General features: G+C 46.0%; 2 protein-coding genes across 8 annotated transcripts in view; one reads left to right on the forward strand and one right to left on the reverse strand.

Annotated features, from left to right (window-relative positions):
- Positions 1–7,228, reverse strand: part of LOC149356103 (uncharacterized) — a 29,225-nt gene extending 21,997 nt beyond the window's left edge. Inside the window, exon 1 of the mRNA XM_089584107.1 lies at positions 7,099–7,228. Within this exon, the coding sequence (XP_089440233.1) occupies positions 7,099–7,195 (97 nt within the window). The 5' untranslated portion in view covers positions 7,196–7,228. The remainder of the gene's footprint in view (positions 1–7,098) is intronic.
- A 425-nt stretch (positions 7,229–7,653) lies between these two features.
- The window catches only part of LOC149356104 (uncharacterized), a 35,674-nt gene continuing 18,004 nt past the window's right edge, over positions 7,654–25,323 (forward strand). Inside the window, exons 1-4 of one of the 7 annotated variants that reach the window (XM_089584111.1) lie at positions 7,654–7,949; positions 13,511–13,600; positions 16,123–16,182; positions 20,762–20,906. In XM_089584111.1, the coding sequence (XP_089440237.1) occupies positions 13,511–13,600; positions 16,123–16,182; positions 20,762–20,906 (295 nt within the window). In that variant the 5' untranslated portion in view covers positions 7,654–7,949. The remainder of the gene's footprint in view (positions 7,950–13,510; positions 13,601–16,122; positions 16,183–20,761; positions 20,907–25,323) is intronic. The other 6 variants (XM_089584110.1, XR_016291619.1, XR_016291620.1 and 3 more) reach the window with 6 other exon arrangements.

Genomic DNA, 25,323 nt, shown 5'->3' on the forward strand with positions numbered 1-25,323 from the left:
CAGCGGTTAAGCAATGGGCCACTGCACTGACAGGTGGCTGTTTCTATCCCAGCCACCCGTCGGGATTCTGCGACCCATGTTGCTCTTCCCGAGCAACCTCTCGCGTAGATGGCACGACGCTCGTCCGAACTTACCCGAGCTTACATGAGTTACTCGTGTAAGCTCGGGTAGTAACTTGGGTTGCTAGGCAATGGCACAAGATAGTACATTGCTAGGCAACGGCGACTCAAGATCATTTGGTAGCCGCACCGCCACGAGCATACGCGACGAGCCGAGCTGGGCTCTAGTAGTGCTGCTTTCACAACAAAAAGGACCCACAGAAGTATCGTACACACCATACCCAACAAAGCTGAGCATCTGCCTTGCCTTATCTGGCACCTACAAGCAGCAGGACTAGCATTAACCCTTTGAAGGTTTTTGCCGTATATGTACGGCGGCGGTTTTCTGTCCCGCAAGGTCTTTGCCGTACGGGTACAGTTTCGATCTTCCGTTTTAAATTTTGCGCCAAAAGAACAATGCGTGCTCACTGGGGGGTGCTGCCACCTATTAGGACTTACAAGAAGTGTTTGAATTTTGTGCTGCCTTCTTACGCAGATAAGCAGAACTTATGTCTAGCTTTAGCGCGGCGGCACAGACTGCGGCAACACACCATTTGTAGTTTTGGTTTCGCCGCGTGATCGCAACGGAGTCGCGCGAAATTTGAGTTTTCTTTTTGTCAGCACTATCTTGCAGGGGCTGCCGAAGTTGATTTCTATCTTTATTGGCGTTGCTCTTAGCTTGCTTATCACCGCTGCTCGTGAGGTATTCTCGCCCGCTGTGGCAACGCGCCTACGCGGTTTCGATTCCGCCGCAGGATCGCAACGGAGTCACGCGAAATTTGAGTTTTCTGTTTGTCAGCACTATCTTGCAGGGGCGGCGAAAGTTGATTTCTATCTTTATTGGTGCTGCTCTTAGCTTGCTTATCACCGTTGCTATTCTATTCTATTGAACATTTTCCAGTTGTGAGTGATGCTGTCACCAAAGTACTGTTCCTAATTTTTTTTTTACTATTTATTCTCGATTATATACATTTTTAGCAACATATCTTAGTGGGCGAGTTGGTATTGCATCTGTTGGTATTGAGTTGGTATTGCATAGCGTGTTCGTGTCTCTTTTTCTTGGTCCTTCGTTTTAGTTGCGCTGTTTCGTTCCTTAAAAAAAATATATACATTTTGTAGATTCAAGATCCGCAATAAAGTAATTTGACCACCTGGGAAAGTTTTCTTCGAAATAATTCGACCCTCAAAGGGTTAAAGCGTGCCAAGTGTCAGTTGGTCCATGCAGAAGACGGCGTCACGCTGGAGGGCACGGCATCCAGCCTATGGAGAGCATGCCTAAGCCACCGCTGCTACTTTTGCAGGTTTGTTGCCAGGATGAAGTTCCACCTTTCCACAGTGATAACTGTTTTCTGTTAGTCCTGCCGAGCCCCCATAGATTTTGCAACACTGATGTTAGTTGTTGGTTAATGTTCATGAAGTCAGGCAGTACTCAAGAAAACACAGGGTCTGCAAGCACCCAACTGTTGTAGATGATCCTAGATAACCAGGCCACCACTGACGGTGGTCTGAGGGACACTGAGAGTCAGATGTCCAAAAGCTAGCCAGTGCACCAGATGCAATCCAAAAAATGAAACAGAATAAATGCTCTTCAGGTCACTTTTCAGACAGAAGCCAAAAAAAAAATGGTAGAATACGAAAACAGGAGACTCAACAATCTTTTACCATAGAGTCAACAGATTTGGAAAGAAAAAAAAAAACTAAACGGTTATGGAGCACTTATTATGGAGCTCAACCACCAGGATTCCCTTTTCCCCATTTCCCCAGACACGGCTCTGCCATGCACGGGTGTGTGCAGGTGCTGGGGTCCATGGTGGTGCACTACTCCCCAACATCCCACTACGAGGGCGAATAATTTCGTTCCTTTCAACATGGATCGCAAATCGGCTTATCCACTGTTTCACTACTTTGGAAACAGTTCCCAATTTTTATTTAGCTCTGGATGCGCACGAACAAATTAACATCATCAGCATAGATTTGCCAAGGCATTCAAGTGTCAGTGTAGTAAATTTCCTTTTAAACTCAAGACTGAATGCAGGTATTGCTATGGACATTGTGAACTGCAGTGCAGCTTATCTGAGTGATCGGGAGTACAATCCGTCCACATTGCAAACTTATTCTTATTCACTAGAAAATTTGTCCGGGGTGCCACACCGTCGGTGTTTTATTTGGATTTATTAGTTCTTTGAGACGCGCAGTAGTCTCAGGTGCTATGGCAAAAGGCAATATTTTTTGGCTGACAAAGGCCACAACACCCAAAACCTTTATACACTCCCCGGGGGAAAAAAAAAAGAAAAAGAAGGGAGACAAATGATAAACAGCATCTGATAATGCAGTGATCTAAAAAGCAATTTCAAAGAAACAGTACGAAAGCCGTTGTCTAATCCTTTTAGGAAAATAAAACTTGACACATAAGAGTGATGTCATGTACAAAAGCTTTCCAAAAAATAACTTTTCACATGTGTTTTAAAACTCATGATACATCCAACATGTTTCCAGCTTCTGTAGGTCACTCGGATGAGCATTTAATACAGCAGGTATTTGAAAATTCAAAGCCTATGTTCCGTAGTTAGTGCGTATTTGCGTTACAGAAAATTGTTTAGTCTCTCAGTTGTATGACGCTTCTTTTGTGGCAAAAATCTTGGTAAAGTGTTTCTTCGACAGCAATAATTTATGCAAGAATAGGTAGTCTATAGCAAGTATTCCAAGCTTATTAAAAAATTGCGTAATGTGCGCAAGGAAGGCGAGGTTACAAATGGATCTTGCCCCCCTTTTTTTGAAGCCTAGAAAGTGATTCAAGGTTTGTTTTGGTGGTGGTGCCCCAGACCAAAGGTGAATACTGCAGACGTGAGTGTATTAGGTTTGGTTTATGGGGTTTAACGTCCCAAAGCGACTGAGGCTATGAGAGACGCCGTAGTGAAGGGCTCCGGAAATTTCGACCACCTGGGGTTCTTTAACGTGCACTGACATCGCACAGTACACGGGCCTCTAGAATTTCTCCTCCAAAGAATTTCCAGCCGCCGCGGCCGGGATCGAACCCGCGTCTTTTGGGACAGCAGCCGAGCACCATAGCCACTGAGCCACCGCGGCGGCCGTGAGTGTATTAGTAATATAGCTGCTTTTTCAGGCGTAGTGGAATAAAGTGCATCAAAGGTTAATCATTCCTATCGCTCAGCAAATATCTGCTCTGTTATTGTCTTTGATTTATATCAATGACATTCCCACTGGTTTTGAATCGCCTGTAAAGATCAAACTTTTCAGTGACCATTGCTTAAATTTAATTTACCCCAGAGTGGCCGACAGAACTGATCAAATTAAAGGGGGCACTAAAACACCTGCTCAGGAGAGTACATGCACTTGCTTGGCAAATCACTACATTGTGTTGCACGAACACCCGAGCCAAATAATAGTTATGCATGCTGCAAAGGACCCACAATCGTGAGCAAAGGTTGGCAAGCCCTTCCTGGCGTCATTTTCATGCTTGCTCCCTCCTCCGTTGCCCATCGGCGGGCAGCGGTTTTTGCAGAGTTCTGCACGCGAAAAGTGATGAGAGGAAAGGGAAGATCAAATCTCGAATACAGATAACTCAGCTGGTTAACAGAGTGGGGAATGGAAATTAACTACCCAAAGTTAGTGCCTGCTCACATCGCAAGGAAAAAAACTGGGGGGGAAACTTTTGCTGAGCCCTAATGGCACGACGCAAAAGCATTAATGGGTTAATGGCCATACATGCGAAAACTGGTCGTTCTCTACTTAGCATTCACAGATCCCCTGGAGTCTTCATACCACACGTGGTGCAGCGGTTAAAGGGGCTGCGAAACACTGCCTGGGGGAATACCGGCTATACTTCAGGTGGGTTCTTTATGTCACACAGATGCTGACTTAAAAAGAATTACAGGAATCGATGCACAGGAACGGGAGTTATTCAGTGAAGAAATTTCAAAATACAAGCAAACAAAACGCTGCCCTCAACTCGATTTTGGCGGGGCTTCCCACTCCTATTTCGCTCTCCCAATGACGGCACGTGGCGCAACCAATCAAAACAGCCAGCCAGAGCACGTCGCGGAAGTTTGTACTCCATGGTTGCCTGCTCTCTGTGAGACTGGCAGCGTTGTTTCCATGCCAGAGCGCCCCTGGTGGTGTATTTTTATTTTACTTGCCTTGCAGGGCTTCTATCTAAGACAAACAAATTGTCTTTGTTGATATAATATAAAACGCAGACAGGTGACAAAATGTTTATTTATTCACACAATTTGCAGTATATTTACTGTTTGTCCGGTCATCAAGCTCGCGCCAGGTGATGTCATATCCGCTGCTAAAAACCCGACACCATCAGAGCCATGAAGTTGTTTTTGGGGGGACATTAAAATATTAAAAAACGGAATATACGCGGTGTTACCGACGCTAATAGCACCATTATAACTCACTGTATGCAATCAACAGGCAAAACAGTTAACTAAGATTGTGTTTCTGGGCCCCTTTAAGTGACGCGCCACTGCCCCGAGATGGCAGGTGCTCCCAGCGATGGGGCTTGTGCGACCCAGGTTGCTCTTCCCAGCAACCTGTCCCGACCAATCATCAATTTAACTGCCATCCGGTGGGGAGCTTGTGATGGCACCACACGAACATGTGACCCAGCTAGCCAGGTGGCCCACCTGCCCCTAGGTTGCTTCTCTGGGGACCTTCATGGATTTTTCACTCACGGTCAACAACAGCGAGGTCAACGCCGGCTTTTTTGCAACACAAGCTCCTTAACACATTCGCATTTAAACCGCACTTTCATTTTACTTTAAAAAAGTGATCAAAACTCTTTGTTGAATGTACACAGCTTTGATATTTAGGAGTGATTATTCATCACGATCTAGCCGCCTAATTCACATCCATGTTGTCTGATTTCTATGATGAAATAAAATTCTACTGTAGATGACTAATGGTATGCACACTTTCTTGTTTTAGTTCGAAAGCACAACTTAACGCAGTCCAACCGCTAACCAAGAATCTTGCTTGAAGCCTTGGAGTAACTACACAATTACACAAACAAATTTAAATCGAATATATGCACTACAAAAAAAAAGCTATTCCCCATATAGCCGGAAAAGACTACTGCATTCATACCGCGCCGATTTTAAGAATTTTAAAATAATGTCAGTACACTATCTCTAATCGTATAACTTAGCAGTTCGCTACAAATAGCACATGACTACCTCTGAGAGAACAATGCTTTCGATCGCCAATTTAACAACAATGCCGCCGCGGTGGCTCAGTGGCTATGGTGCTCGGCTGCTGACCCGAAAGACGCGGGTTCGATACCGGCCGCGGGAGTTGAATTTCGATGGAGGAGAAATTCTAGAGGCCCGTGTGCTGTGCGATGTCAGTGCACGTTAAAGAACCCCAGGTGGTCGAAATTTCCCGAGCCCTCCACTGCGGCGTCTCTCATAGCCTGAGTCGCTTTGGGACGTTAAACCCCATAAACCAAACCAAATATTCATCCTGATCTGTGCTGGCGCACACATATGGAGGAGGTGTGCACTTAAGCGTAGCAAAAACTGTGCTATTTGAGAAAAAAACTGCAGCACGCACCAAGAGATTTGAAGCTAACTGCATACAAGGCATTTATTCACATGGTTCTGGAGTATGCCTCCCAAGTTTGGTGCCCTCACCAAGGGTACTGGCGAGACACACTCGAGAAAATTCAGAGAACCGCAGAACGTTTTGTTTGTTTGTGTTATCAGAGAACTGATTTTAAAACTGGCATGCTAAAATGCTGCAACCTGGAACTGTTAGAAACACAATGAGAAAACCAATGACTGAAACTAGAAACAAACTAGACATTATACATTATTTCATCATGAAATTCTACAACAACATAAGCAATTTATGTATAGTCCTTATTCTTTAGTTTTGTCTGTTCATTAATACAACTTTAGTCCTAGTGTAAAGTGAAGTAACTGTTCGCAATCATTGTCATGAGTGCTGGTGTCAAACTTTGCTAGTCCTATGCAACACATCGAAACATAAAATAAATGACTACCGCTCCTCCTCTACGCTCAACACATTACCCCCTTAGAAATTTAGATGGCCCCCGCCCCAATTCCACTTTCTAGGGAAACCCCTGCGCCCGAGAAAACACGCTGGACGAACGAAAGACATGATCGACACTCTTCAAGGTCTGCTTACACCTAACTACAACTGGCGTTTCATGGTCCAATGTGAGGCCGGCAATCGAAATTCGGGACGGGAACAAGTGCTCCGGCGAGCAGGAAATTCGCAGAGCATCAGAAAAGCAGCGCGTCTCCTTTGCCAGCTCGCTCCACAAACTGAACGCCAAACTGAACGCCATCTGAACGCTCATCTGAACGCCATCTGATTCAGTCACTGCAAACGCCACGACTGTCAGATATCCGTGAAAACCCGCTGCTAGGGTGGAGAACGATGCTTCGGTAACTCAGCTTAACGTTAAGGTAACGAAAAAGAAAGCAGGGACAGCCCGCGCAAGCACGAACTGCGGGAGCCGACCACGCGAGTGCTGATGAACCGCCAAGGCTGCAAATGCACGGCGTTGAGAAACAAGAGGTTTCGCCGAAAACACAGTGCCTGCGCTGGCGATATATGAGGCGACGGACTGTCCTCCAATTTCAGGGTTTACCCGTAGAGCAGCTGACACCACCCCAGACCTGCTCGATGGTTGTGGAGCTGAGGTGCACACGTGGGCGTCCCATCTAATGATTGTCGCCTGCCCTTTACCGGCCTCGGAGGGCTCCCTTTGCAAGAAGCGGCACACACGCCGGCGGGGCGACGGCTAAAGAACCGTAAATATCGTTAATAATCCGGTTCTTTAACTTTCGCCCCAAACGCTGCCTTGGTCAACAAGCGAAGTTGCTGGACGCACCGCACACAATAAAGCGTCCATGCCGGCGTCCACCTTTGCTTTGTGCGGTTCGAGTGAACACGCAAAGTACAACGCCCACAAGCGTATGAGAGCAGTTACAAACACCACACTTACCTACTGGCTTGTGCCCCCTCATCGCATGAAACAACTGCACTTCTGTATCGGCATTCCAGTCGAAAGTTTCAGCCGGCTTTTCAGTGACCGCGTCCATCGCGCTCCGCCAGATGAATATATATGGACAGATGGACGGATGATAATATAAGATAATGGCTTTCCCTTTGCATACTATTGGGTGGCAGCTCGCGTCACCTAGCCTATGGTTCTTTTTTTTTTTTAGATTAGCTTTGCCCGATAAATCCACAAAATATTTTTCGAACCACTAAAATACGCGTTAATATGAAATGTGGTGCTCAATGTAAAAATAATTGTATAATGCCTTTTGCAAGGATTACAAATGTAAGGAAATGCAATGCTTTGGCAGCTTTGGTGTATGAGTGTGGGCATCGTGGGCTCTGTAGGCATGACTAATTGATGAAACCATCATGGAGGAAGGAAAAATTGGTATTCAATTTCACAGCCGCTCGCTGGCGTGTGCCTACTCTATGGAGGAAGGAAACCATGAAGGAAGGAAAACTCTTTCCTTTCCTCCTTCATTCTTCCCTCCATGCTCAAAACAAACAACGTCACGTGCTGTCCTCAGCACGGCTCATACTCCGGAAAGTCGTGCGTACTGTGGCCCTGTGGCCGTGCTTCAGTGCGGTGGTAGCGGTGGAGTGATCACGGAGCTTCGACTGACGTTTCATAAGGACCACCCATTACAAAGAGAGAGCCGAATCCAATCAGTGTACCTATGCAGTGACACTCGGTCTCAATCCAAAACATACGTACCGAGGTAACCGCAGTCACATTGCGATTATCTCGGCACATTTTTATTGTTCAGTGAATAACATTGCATTGTTCTAAAGGTAAGTGGCCGTTGGCGCAGCGCTTTGCTTCAGGGCCATGTTTGTGTAGAAGCTACCCGTGTAACACGTGGTGGTGCTCCGTTATTTTTGCGCGAATGGGTACCTGGATGTGTTTTCGAGTCCGCCTGTGTAGTAAAGGGTTGAGGCGGTGGGGTCTCCAGCAAACCTGCGCTTCACTACGACCTGGGATTTAGCTCAAACTGACTGCCTCAGGATGCCATTTAAAGCGCGCTGAAACTTTCCGCTGTGATTTTAGCGCAGCCGCCGAACCTTTCGTGCCACGTGTTTACGTGTTTATCATGCAAGACCGATCTCCGCGTTGTCGCTTTCTCTCCGTGAATATTGCGCAGCGTTTCGGTCGCTGCTTCGCAGCAAGAAAGGCAGAATTCTATTTCAACGGAGGAAACGAACCGATCATTCTTGACACAGCACAACTGATTTCCAGAAGTTTTGTGCTCGTATATCATTTTGTGGGTAAGGTTTGGTTTTATAAAGCACATTTGAGTGTTGATATTAAACTGAATAGCACATGTAAAAAAAAATTTCTGTCGTTTCCAAGTAAATGTAACAAACTCAGCACCCCCCCCCCCATTTCTTATTGCCTATCTCAATAGTCCATTTGAAGAGGACTTGACTTTGAAGAGGGTCTTTGGTTTTCTGCACACATGGAAATGGAGGAACTCTTTCCAGCCGGGAAAGCACTTTTCCAGTTGAATTCCCAGCTGCACTGGCTGAAAATGGCCCTTTCATTTCCAATTCTAGCTGGAAATGGAAAATTTCAAGGTGGAGCTAGCCGGAAGTGGAATTTTTCAGCTGTAGCTAGCTGAGTAAAGAAATATTCCAGCTAGACACGATTTCCAGTTGCATGATCGATCTACAAATGGCATTTTCCTGCTGGAATTGAATGGTTTTCAGCTGGAAAAGGGCATTATATCCGGTTCCATGCTTTGTCAGGTGTAAGTAGGGGTTATCGGCGCTATGTAAAAAAGGAACGAGCGAAAAATGCCCTAGTTGTGTCTGCCTGTTTTCTTGCTTGGCCTCGCCTGTGTGTTTGATCGTAGTGTGCCACTGAGACAACTGAACCAGCAGTGCACAAAAGGTGCATGAGGGGCAAAGCCCTCAGGGGGGGGGGGCTACATGGGAGCTGGCTAGTACCCCTGTCACTTGGCCGACTTTGCAACTCCCGTGGACTTCTTTGACCTGAAAAAGCACGAGGGAGCTTTGCTTTAAAGGAGTTGTCACCATGTCATACAGCCTATAACGCGCATCTCATAGGATCTGCCAGGGGCCCATTAGGTGCTGTTCATTCAGCACAAAAACATGAAAGAATAACATTCGAAACAACTGAAATTTTTTTTCAGTACTTCTTTTTTTTCCTTGCAAATTGCGGTTGTCACGTAAAAAAAGATAATTGCAAAGAACAGTGAATGTGTTCTCAGCACAGCGCATTTGTCCTCTCTGCTGGACATCATGTGTGGCGTTGTGCAAATTGGTGATTTTTTTGGAAAGGAAATGGTGTAGTTACTGTCTCACTTCTTGATGGACACCTCAATCATGGTGTGAGGGAAGGAAGGTGGGAGTAAAAGAAAGAGGTGCCGTAGTGGAGGGCTGCAGAATAATTTCGACCATCGGGGGATCTTTAACGTGCACTGACATCGCACAGCCTTTTGCATTTCACCTCCATCAAAACGCGGCTGCTACGGCTGGGTTCGAACTCGGGTAGTCTGGCTCAGTAGCCGAGTGCCCTAGCCACTGAGTGACCACAGCGGGGGCAGTGTTGTGCAGTGCCTGTGCAATGGATTGTGACTCTGCGAAACCTCTGCTCTGGCACTTCGTTAGAGGAGGTTGTGCGAATGCATTGTCCATTGTATAGCACTATATGGCATGGAGGAATGCTGCATGGCTACACATGCGAAGTGTGAGCATGCGGGTGACAGATCCAAACTAACAGAATGGTGTAGTCAAGGCAAGTCATCAAGCGCCTAATATGAGGGTATAATGAAATCGCTAAAGCTAAACATAATTAACCAAGCTGAAATAGTGTCTCTATTTTACAAAAGTTATTATGAAACACGAAACTATTGAAAACAATTAACATTATTTACTTACTCAGAACTAAAGCACATTGGAAATGAGAATACTGTCTTGACCCTCGGTGATAGAGATATCCTTTCGCTAGGAGCTTCTTTAAACTTCCTTCCCTTAAGGGCTGCCGTGTGACATGTTACGCATCTCTTTTGAGGTGAAGACTACCTTAGTTGAAAGGAGTTCAGCTGCGCTCGCGTCTAATGAGAGAAAATTGCACCCACTTTGTTGCATATTGATTAATGTATAATAGTCTGCTCTGCATCCACAAAATTCAGTACTGTGCTTCGATGTCAAGTCACCTTTAGGGTTTTGTTATATATGGCAGTATTTAATACTGCAAGCATACGTTCTTCCAGAAGGTGGTATCCAAAACATTTGTTAAAGCCATAGCATTCGAACTTCTTGCAGTCTGCACATATCAGTTCTTTTGTGAAAGCACTGCGTAGTTGTGCAAGTCATCATTGCTTTGCTTGCAATGAGGGAACCAGAGAAGCTTGTGTTTCTGTTCACCAATGAGCATGTTGCTGAGTGAATATGTTGAAAGTTTGGTGCGAGGCTAACTTTTGTCACAAGCAGGTGGATGCGAAAAGGTGTATTTTTCAATTTCAGGTGATTTAAAAATCGTTTTATGTGTGGATGTTTATAAGGCCTGAACCAAAAAGTTGAAAGCTTTTAAAAAGGATTTAACAAATTGCAGTTTGCCTGCATTGATTTAATTCAACTGACACTGAAAATGGAGCTTTTATGAGGAAGGTGAGGTCAAAAAATGAAATGCACAAGCTGCGGTGTGTCCACACAGTATGATATGCACGGGCTAGGCAGCACCGCCAGACATCGCCGAGCGGGAATTGGGTGGCGGAAAAATTTTTAACCGAATATTCTCGCTAATGAACATGCCTATTGTTGCCAGACAAAGGTCAGCATAGCCAGAGGATGAGATTTACTGAGAACAGTAATTGGATGGAGTTGCATCCCTCCAGTCATGGCTTTACCTTCAGCACTGCTTTGCACCCATCCCTAATTTGGTTTCAGTGTGCATCAGAGCACATGCAATAGGGCCCAGAGAGAATGCATGCATGCACCATGCTAAGAGCCATGGTTTTCATTGTTGCGAAGAAACAGGAAACTTGATGCTTCACCTGGAGTTGAACGTGTTATCGGGCTAGTCAGGGCATTCTTAAGAGACGTAGCACAAGGCAGGATAGGGTCTGCGCACGAGTGACAGTTGGGCTATTTATTGGAGGATTCGCTCCAAAAATATGGAAGGAAAAATGGCCCATGCACAGAAGAAACACATTTCATAATATCCAAGCAAGAAGGCAGTATCTTGGAGCATCGTGTTTGGAAAGACGAACTCACTTTGTGTAGCACAGCTGATGTGCCAGCAATACGATCGTGGCCTAGTTTTGTGCGTCTGAATTGATGGAAGTGTTTTTAATGAAGTAAAAGGGCCACTATGGTATTAGCAATACATTAGTTGTCCTGTGTGGAAGTCAGTTTCCTTTTTCTAGGTACGATGCTCTAGATTATTGCCTTGTTGCCTGGCACTGGTTGAATTTGTTCCTTCACGGTGTGCGGCGTTTTCCCCTTCACATATTTGGCGGGAACCCTCCAATAAATGCCCCGCCGCGGTGGCTCAGTGGTTATGGCGCTCAGCTGCTGGCCCGAAAGACGCGGGTTCGATCCCGGCCGTGGCGGCTGAATTTCCATGGAGGCGAAATTCTAGAGGCCCGTGTACTGTGCGATGTCAGTGCACGTTAAAGAAACCCAGGTGGTCGAAATTGTTCGGAGCCCTCCACTACGGCGTCTCTCATAGCCTGAGTCGCTTTGGGACGTTCAACCCCTATAACCAAACCAAACCTCCAATAAATCAGTTGCCACTTGCACTCTGTATGTGTGCCTCTTGGTTTCAGTGCAAACTATATGTCCCCAAAACTTTGTGGTTTTCAAGACATATCAAGTGTGGAAGTGTCTCTACGTGCATTGCATTGTGGATGCTGCAGTGTTTATCACGCAAGGTATTGAGAGGTGGAAGGGAGCAAGGATCCTAACTTGGGGGGGCCTTCTTAAGGATATTCTTAAAGAAGAAAATGTGACAGTATTTAGGTTGCCTGCTGGGGTGTTTGCAATGCGTGTTTGATGTCCTTGTGATTTACGTGCCAAAACTCTGCTTGCAATCGGTTCCATTGCCCTTATATGGTATGCATGTGTCGTCACCTTGTAGAATGTTCCACAACCTTCCATTGGATTATCATATGGAATTATACTAATCTGACCTACTAATCCACCTTAGTTCACTTTCTTTGGTGGCCCACTTCCAAAATTTTGGGTGTCCTTTAGAAGTTTTGGAGGTGGGCTGACTTCCATATTTTAGGGGTCTTCAGGTTTTCAAATTTGGTGGTGCGCTATGATTGGTCCGCTGTTGGTTACGTGGTGTTTATGATGTCACGACCCTCTTAATCGCATTTATAGGATAACCGATGCGCCAACTGCCCCGGCAGGTGGCTGTATCAAACGCAGCCACTAGTGGGGCTTGTGAGACTCGGGTTGCTCTCTCCAAGGCTCATGTGCAGTGCCGTGCCACAGTGGCACTTGCATTGAATTTATTTGAATTAATTTCATTGCTGTGTGCCACAGAGGGCAGGTAGGTTGCCACATGCCAGTGTGGCCCGGTTATGTTGACATTGCAGGGTCACGTCGCCTGTCTTGACCAGCCATTAATTTAATGGCCACCTGCCACGATGGGCAATTTGCTCACAATCCGGTGGGCAGGTTTGCCACCTGCTGCGGTGAGCAAGTTGTGATGATGTCACAAGGTTACGTGACCTTTCTTGACCAATCATGAGATTTCGTGACTGAGGAGTCAGGAATTTTTTGTGATACAACAAACTAAATCCTATCGCATTGATAAAAATACAAGAACAGTGGGGCCAAGAGAATAATGAAATCAACCTGCCGGGGTTGGCCTATCAGTATAACAATTCTGTTGTTACGGTTGTATGTTTTTTTCATCTGTCATTGCATCAGACTCTGCCCCTGCTGTTGCCAGAGTTTTTGAGTTGGATAATAGATGATGCGAGCTGAAAAAAAAAAAAAATTTGTGCTGGCCTTTGAATCTTAGTGTCTTTGCTGAAAGGGAACCATAATTTCAAGACAAAAAAAAGTTTGTCCCTTAAAAAAAAGTTAATTAAGTTTCCTTTTCTAATGCTACGTGTGCAGTTTTTTTTTTTTGTTTCAACCGACAGTTACAGTGCTATTCCACCCTTCTTCAAGATGTTGTTTTTTCTTCTTGTTTAAACAATCAACATGGTTTTTTCTTATTTAACCTCATCATATCTGAATTGATTTGACTTGTTTTCCTTTAAAAATATCTCATAATCTCTTCTGACCTGTGCAAAAAAAAACTTGTCTGAATGTGTGTGTTTTGCATAAATGAGGTCTCTTCTCTCTCCTCTCTTGCGACACCACAACAGATGGGCAAGGTGAAACTGAAGCGTTTCAAGGGCATCCGAGATGGTGCCAGGCCTGCAGACCATGACAAGTTTGCCGACGCACAGCCTTTGGTATGTGTGCCTTGTCACGATAGTGGCTAGAGCCGGCAGCTGGTATGCACACGTCGCCTGAGTGTTCATGGGCATACAAGGCAAGGTTCCATGCAGTGTGGTGTGACAGTACAGTGCGAAGTGAGGGAGTAATTACTCGTTAGCATCCACCCGAGCACAGCCACGTGGCTACAGAAGAAGGCGGTTCTCTGTAGGCTGCGCTTGGGTGGGTGCTAATGTGTAACTACTTCCTTATTGTAGTCCCTCACCACCTTGGGTGTTTCCGGAACTATGCACTCTAAACACAATTACGCCTATATGGGTGTAAAAAGAACAAAAGCTGTCCTCTAGCACACTCCCTTTTATAAAGGGGAGTGTGCTAGAGCACTGCTTACTGTGATAATCTGGAGTGGGAACATTTCGCGCCTGGCATTAAAGAACAGCAGGCTAGTTAAGTCATACAACGCACTCACCAGCCCAGTCGTGCATGCCTTTTATTGACCAGCGCTGTGGCGCCCCCAAGGGAACAATAAACATCACATTCCTCCCACCTTAAGTTAATAAAAACTAAAAAGCAATTATAAGGTGTTAAGTATAACAACGGCAGCGCTTGAGTTATGGGGAGTAACGCTGCACAGGCTGACTCACCCTGGTGCTCCGTCGGGAGGCATGGTGATAGGGGTTTGACAAGGGGACACTGTACCTTCTGCAGCTCTTGGCTGCCTTGGTCCCTCCGTTGGAACCCCAGGAGGAGATTTCAGACCTCATCATCATCATCAGCCTGGCTACGCCCACTGCAGGGCAAAGGCCTCTCCCGTGTCTCTCCATGTCCTTTGCCAGTTGTGGCCACCGTATCCCCGCAAACTTCTTAATGTCATCCACCCACCCAACTTTCTGCCGTCCCCTGCTGCGTTTGCCTTCTCTTGGAATCCACTCCGTTACCCTTAAGTACAGCCGGTTACCTTGCCTTCGCATTACATGCCCCGCCCAAGCCCATTTCTTCCTCTTGATTTCAACTAGGATATCATTAACCCGCGTTTGTTCCCTCACCCACTCCGCCCGCTTCTGATCTCGTAACGTTACACCTATCATTTTTCTTTCCATAGCTCGCTGCGTTGTCCTTAACTTAAAGGGACTATGCAACAAGTTAAAAGTCGCTTATAAATGTTTCCAATGCTTAGAAATGATTCTAAGAAGCATTCACACCAAGTATAGGTCTTCAGAACTCAGCCGGCAATTCATTATGAATTTTTAAAAACAGAGTTTTTTAAAATTCGCAGGCTGATTGGTGTGCTCGTGGTGATCGATTTTGAAAATAAAATAGTGAAAACAGACGTCATTAGTCTCGTGACGTCGGCAAGCCACCACAGGCTGTCATTCGCTGAAGCCACAGCAGCCTCGACGTCATGGGCACTTTTCCGGTAGCCATGAAAATCGTCTGCTCGTGCCGTCGCATGACCCCTTCGGGCAAGCGCGAGCCAGGGCACGGCCGCTAGATACAAAGCGCAAAGCGAGGTGTGGCCCGCCATGTCGCACAGAAACGGCGTCTTGGGCCTAGTTCTCCGTGCGCCCGCCGCGGCGCCACTGCTCGGGGACAACTGCTCGCAGGGAAACGCCGCGACAGCTGCGTCGGTACGCCCGGTGCTGGCTGTCTGAGGGCGTAAACAGTGCGCTTTCTAGTTGCTCATTAAAGACTGCATTTTTCACTCGTCATTGAAAGCGCCGATTATGTCACAAATCACCGCAGCAGGTGGGAATCCCCTTTCTAGTGTACGACTGAATGCTGTCGGGCGAGCTGCTGTACCTCAGGATGTTGCGTTAATGCGCCTGAAGCTCTCCTTTTATTTTTAAGGCGAAAGCCTTTTATGGCTCATGAGAGAAGCCAACAGCCACAGAAACCAAGGGGCACAGGGGATATTTTTAATTAATTTATTTATTTTGTGGTGTTGATCAATTTAGAATATTACTGAATATGTTATCGCTTAAAGGTAATTGATTAGAAAAGCAGAAGAAAAAACAACCACATGCCGCCAGTGGGATCCGAACCCACGAACTCCGAATTACGCGTCCGGTGCTCTACCTCTGAGCTACGGCGACGGCTGTCAAATCTTCTACTTTCGGGGGTATTTATGTTTACAAATAACCTAACCTTGAGAGTGTTCATCAGCGCCACCCACGTTCGTAAGCGGCGGACGTAGAACATCCTGAGTTACCGCTCAGGACTCACCAGCGTGTCTGTCCGTCCATGCGTCCGCGGCAGCTGTCAATAACGGTTACTTGAAAAGTCAGTAATGATAGTTAATGGTTTAGTAGTAGATGTACGAACAGTAATGATGATTAGTTAATCATACCCACTAAACGCGCACACAGCGCATGCGCAGTGCCCCCATGCACAATCCTCCGGTGGTATAAAACCGGCGCATGTGCACTGACGTCAAAAATTTGCACAATGGTCGTATCACCCAGAGATATCCCAGTTGCAACAATCAACTTCATGAAAATGATGAAGCAGTGGTTCAATGTCCACGACACTACCTATGCAGGAGGCGGGGATAAAATGCCAATCTTGGATCAGGAGGACGAACGACTGCTATGGCTCAAAGGTGAATTCGTGTTATACATGCGAAACATCCAAGAGAGCTGCAAAATGCAAAGTAAAGATGGTATCACCAACGAAACTTCCAAAGCCTTCCTTTTCAGCACGCAGGAGGTATCTGGCTGTCTCCACAGTGGACTCACTGTGGAAAGGCGTCAATTACGTCATGACTAGAAAATTTACGAGTGATGCCATTGAGGATCTTTTTGGCAGTCTGATTTATGTGCGGATGAAATGGCGTGCTGGATGCCAGGGCTGTAACGGCTGCTCTCGATCACATTTCAAAGGAAAAGGCCTCGTCAGCAAGCGTAACGAAAGCATCGGGTGTCGATGCTGAAGAATTGGCTGCTACTGTATCGTGAACGTTGAAAGCAGAGCTAGAGAAGCTAAAAGATGATGTTGTTGCTCCATCTCCTTCCGTCACCTACTCTGGCCTTTCCCATGTTGCCAGGTACATTGCAAAGCACATTGTTGATTTCGACGGCGATGCTTGCACTTTGCTTGTAACTACAACCAAGAACAGTGATTTGTTGTTTTTCTTTTGCAAGGACAAGTAAGAGTGGTCTATCCAAACCCGTAATTTCTGTCTCTTTTAGACCACATAGTGGATTTCTTTGACAAAGCCATGGAACACTTGCTGCGCACTAATACTCTCGAAATCTTTCAGGTAATTGTACAATCCTACCTCGAGAGCTCACCTGTCCGTGACAGAGGTATCGACAATAGCCATTAAAAATGATTGGCGAGCTTGACAGCAGAAAAGTTTCTCGGGATGCTCCTGATAAACCACGCAGAGGACTTCACCGACATCAATGAAAAGCCTGCAGTCTTTGTGCACAAGCCATCCAGAAAGCATCAACAGATGCATAAAGAAGATAATATTTTATCGAAAACATCCTGGCTCTGCAGGGTCACATTTGTGTTCAGTTTTAATGAGTACAATTGGCCTGCTGCTGTTGAGTTTTTATTTTATCTCTAGTCTAGAATAAATGTTTATACTATACTGACATATTATTTGTATATGTGTAATATGCATTTTATGTCACGTAGATGTCATGTAGTGGTGACGGCAGTCCGATGGTCAGGAAGGCAGCAAAAAGTTCTTCTAAAAGAAAACTGTTTATTGGGCAGTGCTGGCCTACAAATAACTCAGTGACTCTGTGGCGGCATAGCAACAAGTGTGCTGGGTGGTCGTTGAACAGAATGCTCGCTGCTCTCAGCTGCGCTCAATTTAAAGCCGACCACGAACCTTTGAGATACCGTGAGCAAAGTAACCACAAAAGTCTGGAACAACGTAGAATCGGCTCTGCCTGGGCACGATATGAGATAAATCTGGCCACATCTTGCATCACAAACAGCGATAAACCCGTGTTCCGGCAGCTTTGAAGAATGAACAAACTTTAAAAAGATTTAAGCCATTACCCCCCTCTTAAAGAATCATTGACCAGATGCTTTAGAATAAAAACAAATGTGGGCAAAAATAAACAGTGCAAGTGAAAAACAAAGTACAAGCACGGTGCCAATTAGTACACCTAATAAGGCTTAGGCGCACACCCTGTACAAATTCTGGTCGTGCATGGCACTGCTGAGACGCTGTCACTCCATCGGGGGCTACTTTGTAGTCAAACTCCCCAAGTCGATGAACGATTTTGTACGGGTCGAAAGTAGTGGCATAAAAGCTTTTCACTCAGTCCGTGGCGGCGAATGGGTGTCCAGGCCTATACACGGTCACCTGGCTTGTATTCTGTGGGGCGTCGGCCTAGGTTGTAGCGTCAGGCGTCGGTGCACTGTTGGTCTTTGAACCATAATAGTGCAAGTCGATGGGCATCTGCGCGATGCCCATCGACTTGCACGGTGGCGACATCGATATTATCTTCTCCGGTAACGTTGGGCAGCATGGCGTCTAAGGGGTCATAGCTTCCCTGCCATCATCATCATCATCAGCCTGACTAGGCCCACTGCAGGGCAAAGGCCTCTCCCATGTCTCTCCAATTAACCCTGCCCTTTGCCAGTTGTGGCCACAGTGTCCCCGCAAACTTCTTAATCTCATCCGCCCACCTAATTTTCTGCCGCCCCCTGCTACGCTTGCCTTCTCTAGAAATCCACTCCGTTACCCTTAAGGACCAGTGGTTATCTTGCCTTCGCATCACATTGCCTGCCAAGCCCACTTCTTCCTCTTGATTTCGACTAAGATGTCATTAACCCGCGTTTGTTCCCTCACCCACTCCGCCCGCTTCCGATCTCTTAACGTTACACCTATCATTTTTCTTCCCATAGTCCGCTGCGTTGTCGTTAACTTGAGCTGAACCCTCTTTGTTAGCCTCCACGTTTCTGCCCCATAGGTGAGTACCAGTAAGATACAGCTGTTGCATACTTTTTCTCTTGAGGGATATCAGTAAACTGCCATTCATGATGTGAGAGAACCTGCCATATGCGCTCCACCCCATTCTTATTCTTCTAGTTATTTCCCTCTCATGATCCGGATCAGCAGTCACTACCTGTCCTAAGTAGACATATTCTATTACTACTTCCAGCACCTCGCTACCATTTACAAACTGCTGTTCCTTGCTAGACTGTTGGACATTACTTTGGTTTTCTGCATGGTAATTTTTGGACGCACCCTTCTGCTCTACCTGTCTAACTGATTGATCATGCTTTGCAGTTCATGTCCTGAGTGACTTAGCAAGGTAATTTCATCAGTGAATCGCATATTACTTAGGTATTCTCTATTTAAGTCAGCAACAGGCATGCTGGGCGGTCGTTGAACAGAATGCCCGTCCCGCTCGGCTGCGCTCAATGTAAAGCCGACCATGAATCTCCAAGATACAGCAAGCAAAGTAACCACAACATTTCGTAACAATGCAGAATCGGCTCCGTATGGGCGCGATCAATCGGGATAAATCTGGTCCCGTCTTGCATCACAAACAGAGCGACAAAACCACATGCCGGCAGCTTTGAAGAATATACAAACAAACTTTAAGAAGCTTTGCGCCAATATGTAGTATTTTATAATTCTGTATAAATGTTGTGAGTGGAAAAGTGCAAAAGTATTTTTGGAAAATTTATCTGGTGAAGACAATTAGATGACCATCATGCAAGTACATGTGGGCAAGTGGGTACAAATTCAGTGACTGTTCCCTCAAATGCGGTCATAGTTTTCATAAAAGCTCCTTGCTACCTCTGCAGATTTATCTTTCTTCCAGCATGAATTGTGATGGTTGTGGCACTTAACAGCGTGTCACTGCATGCTCTGGGTTCACTTAACATATGACTGGCACTTGAACTAAGGTCAGTGAGCTTTAAAAAGTACTCTATCGAATTATCAGAGTCTTGTATTATCAGGGTCTTGCTGAACAGCTAGCCGAATCAGGCAAGTACCGATGGAGGGTACAGGAGTGGCTTGTGACACACCCTTCATCTTTGCGACCCTAAAGAGGAGTATAGTTGAGACACGCAACCGAAATTACTATGCAGAACAAATTCACATCACCTTTGGTCATAAACAGTATGAAACTTGATTAATCAATGCGCAAGGCATGTTCAGGCTTGTGGATTGAGTATGTACTAGCCTAAATATATTTAAAATAGTTTGCAATGCATCAAAAATGGAATCAGCAAGCAGAACTGCAGCATTTCAGATGCGAGCGGCCAGTTTGCCGGCTGAGGAACGGTAGGGTCGCGGCGCCTTGGTTGTGCAGCGGAGGCAGACAAGAAACACCCCCATTGGGCAGGCCGTACTAAGTGCACACCACTCCAACGTGGCGAGGTGACAAGCTGCCACATACTCTTGTTTTGTCATTTATTTCTTCAGCTTGTCCTTTCATGGGGGTTCTGGCTGATATATGAAGTAGCTAGCGGTCTTGTAACAATGTTGTCACTCTGCGTGTTTACATCCCTGTCATTTTTCACTGCACCAGCTCTTGTTGGAGATTACTCGCCGGCTGCTGGGCACCTGGAGTGGGACTAGAGCACTGCATGCATGCTACCTCTTGGCGTCTAGTGCGTCTTACAGGCATGTGGAGGGGCAAGTTGCTAGCAAGTACGCCTGCACCTAGGTGCTTGACCAAGCCTTCCTTCTTGCGGCTACTATTAGGCATGTGGGCCGCCGCGGTGGCTCAGCGGTTATGGTGCTCGGCTGCTGACCCAAAAGACGCGGGTTCGATCCCAGCCGCGGCGGCTAGAATTTCTTTGGAGGAGAAATTCTAGAGGCCCGTGTACTGTGCGATGTCAGTGCACGTTAAAGAACCCCAGGTGGTCGAAATTTCCGGAGCCCTCCACTACGGCGTCTCTCATAGCTTTAGTCGCTTTGGGACGTTAAAACCCATAAACCAAACCAAACCAAACTATGCATGTGGTATTGGCCACATAATCGATTGTGGAAGCTAGCATGCATGGGCAACCTTTGCCATTTGCCTTGCAGAGGACACGGTAGCTGTTTGAAGGAAGTAAAGAAAGGGAAGGAAGGAAACTATATTGAAAGGCAGCTGAGGATCACAGAAATTTTCTCAGGCTTCGCTTGGGGGTTGCCGAGGAAGGCCTTGTTGCCCAGGTGGCAGTTCTAATTTGTCAATGGGAATGTTGTGCAGGCTGCCTCGCAGGCTCTGTCGAGGGGTGCCAATGCAGAGGAGCTGGTGCAGAGGCTGGGCCCGACGGAGCCCCCTGGTTGCGGCGGAGCAGCGGCCAAGACCAAGAAGGACAAGCAGAAAATTCGACATGAGGCCTTCGTAAAGAGTGGGAGCAATTTTATTCTTTTTTCCCTAGTGCGTGTAGCTGTGGAAACTGGTTAATCAAGCCAGACGACTGATTGGCCATCAGCGCCATGGTGACACCTTGTTAAGGCATACTTCAGGGGACTGTAGAAAAACTACTTGCGAAGTGGCAGTGTGTCCTAACCGAAAACAACAACGTATCCAGTGAATTGGTAAAGGATGACACCTAAGGTAATCTATGCAGGAAGGCACATGCGAAAGCTTTTATTCACCTAGGACCACAGGTATCTGTTATTTGCCTTTACCACTAAGGTGGTCTCATAGCCTCGAAGGCATTTAAACTGAATCCCATTTCCTATACAGTTGAGTCCACTTAAATGGCTAACAAGGAAGCTCCGTTAACCCCCCCTGAAGTTGAAGATGTTGTATTTCCAGCAAGCACAAAGATTGAAGAGCCCTTGACACCGCCCCAGAAAGAGCATGTCGGCCCAGAAAAAACAATAAAAATGCGGCATTGGAACAGCAAGTAACTGCCAGCCATGCCTCCAGCCAAGCTCACACCGACAGCCTACAAGGCCAACCATTGCTTGCACGTTTGCCAGATGGGCAAAGCATCCGAAGTGTAAGAGGAAGCGCCGTGGGTGCGAGACGGAGGAGTCATTACAAGCGAAGCTACTGCCCATGGCAGCGGATCAACTAGCAGCACTGATTTGACAAGTTTGAATGCCTTGCTGGCCATGCAGGTCGTGTGATGTGTCGCCCGCTTGGTCGGCTTCATCTCTTGTGCTGTTGCCACGTGCAGGCAGCATCAGACAGCAGACAGTTCAGCTGATACATTCTGTGCCACGAGTGCTACGCTACTTTCGTTGCTGCATGGACCGAAAAAGGAGAGACTAAGCTCTTGAAAACATGAGATCAAATGCATGTAGATTTGTGGCAACGCGTTGTTGATGCTAATGATAACTGAAAGCGGCGTAGCGGCTCCCATAACCACTGAGCCACTGCGGCAGCCCCGAAGCAAGGGCTTATTTACTTCTTTAGCGACGGCCTAATCTCATAAAAAGTGTTAGAAACAAACTTGACAAGTACACGCCGTCAAGCCTAGTGGATGTTGTCCACTGTAGTTTGCACAAAGTGCGTAATACTCTCTCAAAGGGTCTGGAGGCATTTGGTGCGGACATTGAGGAGCTTGTGAGAAGCATCTACTATTACTTCAAGGGTGTGCGTCGTAGGGAAGGCATTAAGGAATGCTAAGATGCGCTGGGAATTTTGTCTCGTGTTTCTGAGGCGCGTCTCAAATCGCTGGTTGACACTTCAAGATTCTCTTTGTCACATACAGGAGCAGTTTGAAGCCCTCCAGACATACTTCCACAAAATTGATTTACCTAGATGGCACTTGGATGCTCAAAATGTGCACAGCAAGCTTTCTTTGGCATTTTGAGACAAATTCCTGTATGCAAAGATGCTTTTCTTGAGAAATTGTGCGGACCTTTTTTCGGGCTTCCAGAAGTGATTTCAAAAGGAAGAACCACTTCTGCACGGGCTTCACATGAAGATGTTCTTAGTGAAGTGAATCCTCAGTCGCTTTTTGCGAAGTGAAGCCTACATCAATAAAAGTGCAGATGACATGAAGACTCTCAATTTGGAGCACCCTGCACTGTGTAAAATGAAACCGGAAGTTGGTACGGACACCGAGAAGGCTGTGGTGGTGTGGAACGTGAGTCAAAGAAAGTGATTGCGTTGGTTCACGCGCGTTCTACATGGCTTGCGCGAAGAACCTACTGCAGAAATTGCCTCTGAACAACAAAGTTCTTCAAATTGCAAGTATTCTTGGACTTGAGCTTGGCTCGCCTCCCAACTTCTACAAGTCATCCAAAGTGATCAAGTGTCTGGTTTAGTAGATGAGTGGCACGTGCTCAAATGTGACTTGGCTAACAACATTCGTCTTGCAGAAGGTCGTATAGATGTTCGCTGGGCAAAGCTGTTTCAACAAAAGAGTGCAGCTGGTGAAATTAAGTGCCCTTTGCCTTCAAAAGCTGGTAAAAGTGTCGCTATCTCTGCTTGAAACTCGAGCATCACTATGCATCGAGAGCATCAGTGGCTTACGACATTTGAAGACATATTTAAGAAGATATGGCAGCGCTGCCACAAAGGTGCCTTTGTCACTGTAGCTCAGTGCTGCCACCCCTAGGGATTTTTCCCTAGATCTAGAGAATTTGGACGTTGTTTAGGGGAAAAGGGATTTTTTGTATAATCTAGGGAAATTTCATTTGTGCAGAGAGTTTTTTTTTTTCTCTCTCAAATTGAGAAGACAGTACAAACTTTTCGTTGTTTTTCTCTACACCTGACGGAGGCGAGCACAATGCCGCGCGCTCGGTTAAAGCCTATTTCACATGCAAGTGAAAATGCTTTGTTGCTGCAGCGCAAAAGCGGTTTAGAGGCATCGCGGTGGCTCCAGCAGTCAGAGAGGCGATTCTTCCAACAAGTTACAAATTTTTTGCAGCACTGCACTGCTCAATTTTCAGTCGCTTGCATGCGAACAAGCTTTTACACGGACATAATCGGACGTGTATGGTCCCTGACGTGGCCAGTGGCACTCGCTGCTGTGATCTGGCGTGCCACCGCCTTCCCTCAACACGCACGCCCCTTCCTCACGCTGTGTTTGGAGCTCGCTGCACAACGTGAAATTCCTATTTAGTAAGCATATCTGCATGTTTATTTTGATAACTAGGAAAGAACAAGAACAAGGGCGCCATTTTTGTTTGAGAAAGGAGCGCCTTGCTAGAAATCTTAGCTAGTCCAACTAGGGGAGCCCTTCCCAGTTTTGCCGCTGGCACTCGGCTGCTGACCCGAAAGACGCGGGTTCGATCCTGGCCTCGGCGGTCGAATTTCGATGGAGGAGAAATTCTAGAGGCCCGTGTACTGTGCGATGTCAGTGCATGTCAAGGAACCCCAGGTGGTTGAAATTTCCGGAGCCCTTCACTATTTTATCTCTCATAGCCTGGGTCGCTTTGGGACGATAGACACCCCAAAACCATAATTCCCAGTTCCACCATGATGGACAAAGGGAGTTGAGGTCACATGAGGTGCACAAAAGCTGTAACAGTCACTGCTTCATTGTTTTAATTGACTCAAACTGCTAAGTCAACCACCGTCTAGAGCAGTCGCAGCAAATGGACAAGCAGCTTTTATATTGCAGTTTCCGTACATTCCTCAAGCGACCTCCAGTCATTTTGCACGTGGTATCCTTCGGCTGAAGTCGAAACCGACCCTCCGTGAGGGAAAAAGATTCAGTTAATTCCACATGGCAATGCATGTTTACTAATATCTTCTGTACAGTGAAAAAAAAAACACATACACGATATAGAGCCGTTAATTTGTAATTTCCAAAGAATGCTATACAGTTTTTCTTGTAGCTTCATTTAGAAGTTCTTGATTTTAGATCCTTTATTTCAAATTTACAGCTGATTTACAAACGTCTGGTAATAGGGTAGCTGCATGATAAACCTTGCTACTGAACTCGCATAAATATACATTTTTTTTTCACAATTGAACGCTATTTTTCGTATCTAGGGAAATCTAGCGAATTTTTTGTTGCAAATTGGGGGAGAAGCGGCGCTGGAGGTTGGCAGCACTGCCGTAGCTTCTTCAAAGCGTAAAAAGAGCGTGAGCTAGTTACGCAGAAAGAATTCAGAGCTGAGAAGCGGACCTAAAAAAGAATCCTGACAATTCAGCGGATGGCAGAGATGACTGTGTTGGAAAACGGTCATGGAAGCAACTCGTGAAGAAAAGGTTGCATCATGTTGACCAACCCTGAAGATGGCTGAGGAAGTCACTTCTTTGGGGTTGAAGAACAAAAGCTTGAAGCAGGTCCAACGAGGTCAAGCTTTGTTGGAACAAGGAAATTCCAGCCTTGCTGATTCACTTCGCAAGCTTGATGGATTTGTAAAAAATTCCAAGAAGTGTTAAGATAGTGATAAAACATAAAACGGTTCTAGTAAACGTGTCCATTGGACTCAAGTACACTTGACCGAACATGCGTACAAGAAAGTGCCAGCAATAATACGTTTTTGTCACTGTTTTTTTTTTTGTGATAATCTTTGTTCTGTTTTTTTTTTCTTCATAGCTACACATGGATGAACCTGATCTTGTTAGTAACAACCGCTTCTGGGTGACTTCTTTATTCCGTTCGTGCTGCTCCCGGATTGTTCCAGAATTATTGTTGTTTATTTATTTTATTTATTTACATACCTACAGCGCCCTTGCGGGCATTAGTGTAGGGGGGAAAGAAAAAAAACAATATGAGTGCACAGATGATATAATACAAATTCAGCAGAATTGAAAAGCATGAAACGAGCAGTGAAAAATAAAACTGTACGTATACAAGTAGTTCCATACAAAGGTGCTCCACAATGAATATTTTTCTGCTCCAAAAATTG

The sequence above is a fragment of the Amblyomma mixtum genome, chromosome 3 (genome assembly GCF_055824585.1).
Source record: "Amblyomma mixtum isolate Tamu chromosome 3, ASM5582458v1, whole genome shotgun sequence".
In the NCBI taxonomy this organism is placed as follows: Eukaryota; Metazoa; Arthropoda; class Arachnida; order Ixodida; family Ixodidae; genus Amblyomma; species Amblyomma mixtum.